The sequence below is a fragment of the Adiantum capillus-veneris genome, chromosome 22, assembly GCF_014529385.1.
Source record: "Adiantum capillus-veneris isolate H3 chromosome 22, ASM1452938v2, whole genome shotgun sequence".
NCBI classification, from domain to species: domain Eukaryota; kingdom Viridiplantae; phylum Streptophyta; class Polypodiopsida; order Polypodiales; family Pteridaceae; genus Adiantum; species Adiantum capillus-veneris.
In genome coordinates, this window is record NC_140952.1 from 43,246,931 (window position 1) to 43,250,185 (window position 3,255).

Sequence of the window (3,255 nt, forward strand, 5' to 3'; positions counted from 1 at the left end):
CATTTTTCTGCTTTAGGATCCAATTTCCTACACAACTCATCTGGTACATGCATGTAAGCTATGCAGCCAAACACTTTCAAGTGTGCCAAATCAGGCTTTGTACCTGTAAACTTTTCCTCAGGTGTTACATCATGCACCGCAGCTGTAGGTGTCCTGTTCATAATGTACACAAGTGTATTTACGGCTTCAGCCCAGAAATGATGAGGCATGTTCTTCTCATTCATCAATGCATGTGCAACCTCTGCAATGTGCCTGTTTTTCCTTTCTGCGACCCCATTCTGTTGTGGAGTATATCTGCATGTAAACTGCCTGCGTATACCATGCATTCGCAGAAAATCTAAAAAATCATTGGAGAAGTACTCTCCCCCTCCATCTGACCTCAATGTCTTGATTTGCATATCTGTCTCCTTCTCAATCATGACTTTGAAGTCTGTTGTGGGTTAGGTCAACACATGAACATCATACACAGCAAGAATAACCATCTACTCCACCATACTTCATTAACAACAATTCAGACACAGTAAACATGACTACTCAAAAATATCAGAGTAAGCAGAGACAATACACTGAATAGTTACTGCACTGCACCATCATCATCACATTCATATCAGAGAACAGATACCTCTTGCGCAGATACATTCCCCACTTATATAGATAAATCCGACTTAACTACCCAGTCACAAGACATTCAGCAGACTGCAACTGAAAGACAGTTACATCCGACTTAGCAAAATACAGCTCAGTAAATATCCGATAAGTCAAAATCCGACTTAGCTATTCAGAGTCAGTTTCTAACATGTGCCTCTCAACACATGGCACGCCCCAGTGGTAGATTTCACAGAAATCTGACCCGGATTCACATATCCCTTGATCAGGAATCCACCCTCTGCTGCACAGCTTCTTCCTTACTCTGGTCCTCTGCATTCACTTTATGATCCACCAGCTCTGCTTCCTTTACTGCATCTGACTCTGCTGCATCAGCTTTTCCCATTTCCACCTCTTGTGCTCTATCTGCAATCACAGTATCAATCTGCTCTTCTGCCACTTTCTCCTCAGCTACATCCTGCATCAAAAAACTATTAGTAAAATTCTCCTCTTTCTTTTCTGCCTCTGCAAGTTGCTGTCTCTTATTCTCTTCCATCTGCTGAACCTGCTGCTTCAAACAGTCTCTCTCCTTTTGCAATTCCTCCACTTCCTTCAACAATTGTGCTTCTACCTCATGCACTAACCCTGCCTTTAGCACCTCATATGGATACTTAATGACAAATCTCATTCTTTCCTTGGTCTTTTGCCACATCTCCTGTGCAACCAAATCTAACTGCTGCTTGAGAATAGACACTTCTCCTTCTTTCATTAATAGTGCACTCAAGCTAATTTCCTCCTGTGCCAACATCTGTTGCTCTAGTATCTGCAAAGGTTCCAATCTCAACCTCTGCATCTCCACAGTGACCTGTAACTTTGCATTCCTCTTTGCCATGTCTTCCAATTCCAAAGCAACCGCTGCCTCCACTTTCTCAGTCCATTGCTTAAACTCCCCCAATGATCTCTTCACTTTTGCTAACTCCATCTTCTGTTTCCCCACTGTTTCCTCCATATCTTGCTCATACTTTACTTTCATCATAGCTATCTGCTCTTCAAACTCTTTCACCTGTGACACCTGTCCTTTAAACTCCATCAATTTTTCTGCATTCCTTTCAGCTTGCATACTCTGAACCTTCAGCATATTATTCTGCTGCCTCACAAATTCTTGCACCTGCTGCAGCATCTGAACTACTTTATCACTGTCCAATTTCCCAGTGTCTACTGATACTCCAGAGACTTCCTCAGCACTGAAATCTAATCTAGAAAACACTCTGCTGACTGGTTCAGACTTCTTCCTCTTGTTAGATAATGTGAAAGCCTTACCAAGCTTTATTGGTGTTTCCTCTGCTTTTACCTGCATTGGTGAATCAACATCCATGGTGCCAAATTCTGCAAACTGCATTTTTGCTGTGATTTCTTCAAAGGCCTCTCCTGGAGTATATTTGGCTTTCACCAAATCCTCATAAGCCTCCATATGCTTAGCATTAAACTTCACAAATCCTGTCTTTTCAGAATGCACCATGATGGGATGCTCAATTTGAACTGGCTGCTGCTTCTCCTGCACCAGTTTTTCTGCTTTCACAGGCCACCTTGCTTCACCATTCTGTACTCTCTGTGCAAAAAAAAACAATGCTGACAAGTAACCACATAACCTACTATTTGCCTGTGTCTTCCTCTTGTCTGAAGAATGAATCTCTGCTGCCAACTTTTCATACACCCAGTGAGCCCAGCTCACTTCTCCTCCCTGCTCTGCATAGCTTAATGGTGCAAAGTTTTCTTTTGACATATAATCAAACTTCACAATAAAGCATAGCCTCTCCAAGTACCACTTAAGCTGCTCTCTCCTAGCATATGCCACATTCTTTAACATGTAATACTGCCTGCCTCCTTCTCTTGGACCAAACTCCTTTTTCAGTGCTTCCTCTGAACACTTTGGAATAGGTGTATTAGGATGCAAAGGCAGCTTGAACACCTCAGACACCAACTCCACATTGAGTACCACATGCGGTGACACTCTCCCCTTAGTCTTCCTAAGTATTTCCAACTGAGACTTTGCATATACATTGTTTCTACATTCTTCCCAAGGCAGAATCGCAAACTCATACAATCCTACCTGCTGCAACCATATGGCGTTGCGCTCTGCCTGACAATCTATGTCAACTTTGAAGTCCATAAAAGGGTCCATTAATGCTTGCATCACCTTACCCTCTGACACAGGAGTCGGCGTTGGCGTTTCCTCTTCTGCAGAGTCACTGTTTTCGTCTGCACTGCTAACGTCAAGCCGCATAGGCAAAGATTTGCTTCTCAACCGTCGCCCCGAACCTTCGGTCTGCTCCTCATCAGGCTGTGGTTGCATGGCCATCAATTGCTTTGCTTTCGGCATGGCAGGACTGAATAAAGCTTCTTCAAGCGAAAACCCGAATCCTCTGCTCTGCTGCATGTGAACTGGACGTACTGAACTTTTGTTGCATGTATGATTATACTCGCTGCACCATGCACACATATCTCCACCCGGTATCCTTGAAGTGCTACGAAACTTCTTTTCAGCACACTCCCCGAAGTTATTAATCGGGCCTAATAATTTCTTATTAAAAATTCCGACTTGGTCAGTTCCGACACAGGTACTCTTCCAACATCTGCAATGCTGAATCGAATGTGCCCTTTGGAACTGCC

The 3,255-nt window shown here is 43.3% G+C and overlaps 1 protein-coding gene across 1 annotated transcript; it reads right to left on the reverse strand.

The window, feature by feature from the left end:
• Nucleotides 1-871: 871 nt before the first annotated feature.
• LOC147429228 (uncharacterized) lies at nucleotides 872-3,022 on the reverse strand. The gene is made up of 3 exons (XM_086495203.1): nucleotides 2,798-3,022; nucleotides 2,036-2,194; nucleotides 872-1,936 (listed from the first exon to the last, which is right to left on the reverse strand). The coding sequence occupies exons 1-3, from the start codon at nucleotides 3,020-3,022 to the stop codon at nucleotides 872-874; spliced, it is 1,449 nt and encodes a 482-aa protein (XP_086351329.1).
• Between the last annotated feature and the right edge of the window lie 233 nt (nucleotides 3,023-3,255).

What these genes read in the sequence shown, in the direction of transcription:
- LOC147429228 (XM_086495203.1), bottom strand. Translation starts at nt 3,022, where the DNA reads ATGCAGCAGAGCAGAGGATTCGGGTTTTCGCTTGAAGAAGCTTTATTC. An exon ending in AAACGCCAACGCCGACTCCT is followed by an intron (nt 2,195 to 2,797) that starts GTGTCAGAGGGT and finishes TTTTTTGCACAG; the next exon opens with AGAGTACAGAATGGTGAAGC. An exon ending in TGGAGGCTTATGAGGATTTG is followed by an intron (nt 1,937 to 2,035) that starts GTGAAAGCCAAA and finishes TCACCAATGCAG; the next exon opens with GTAAAAGCAGAGGAAACACC.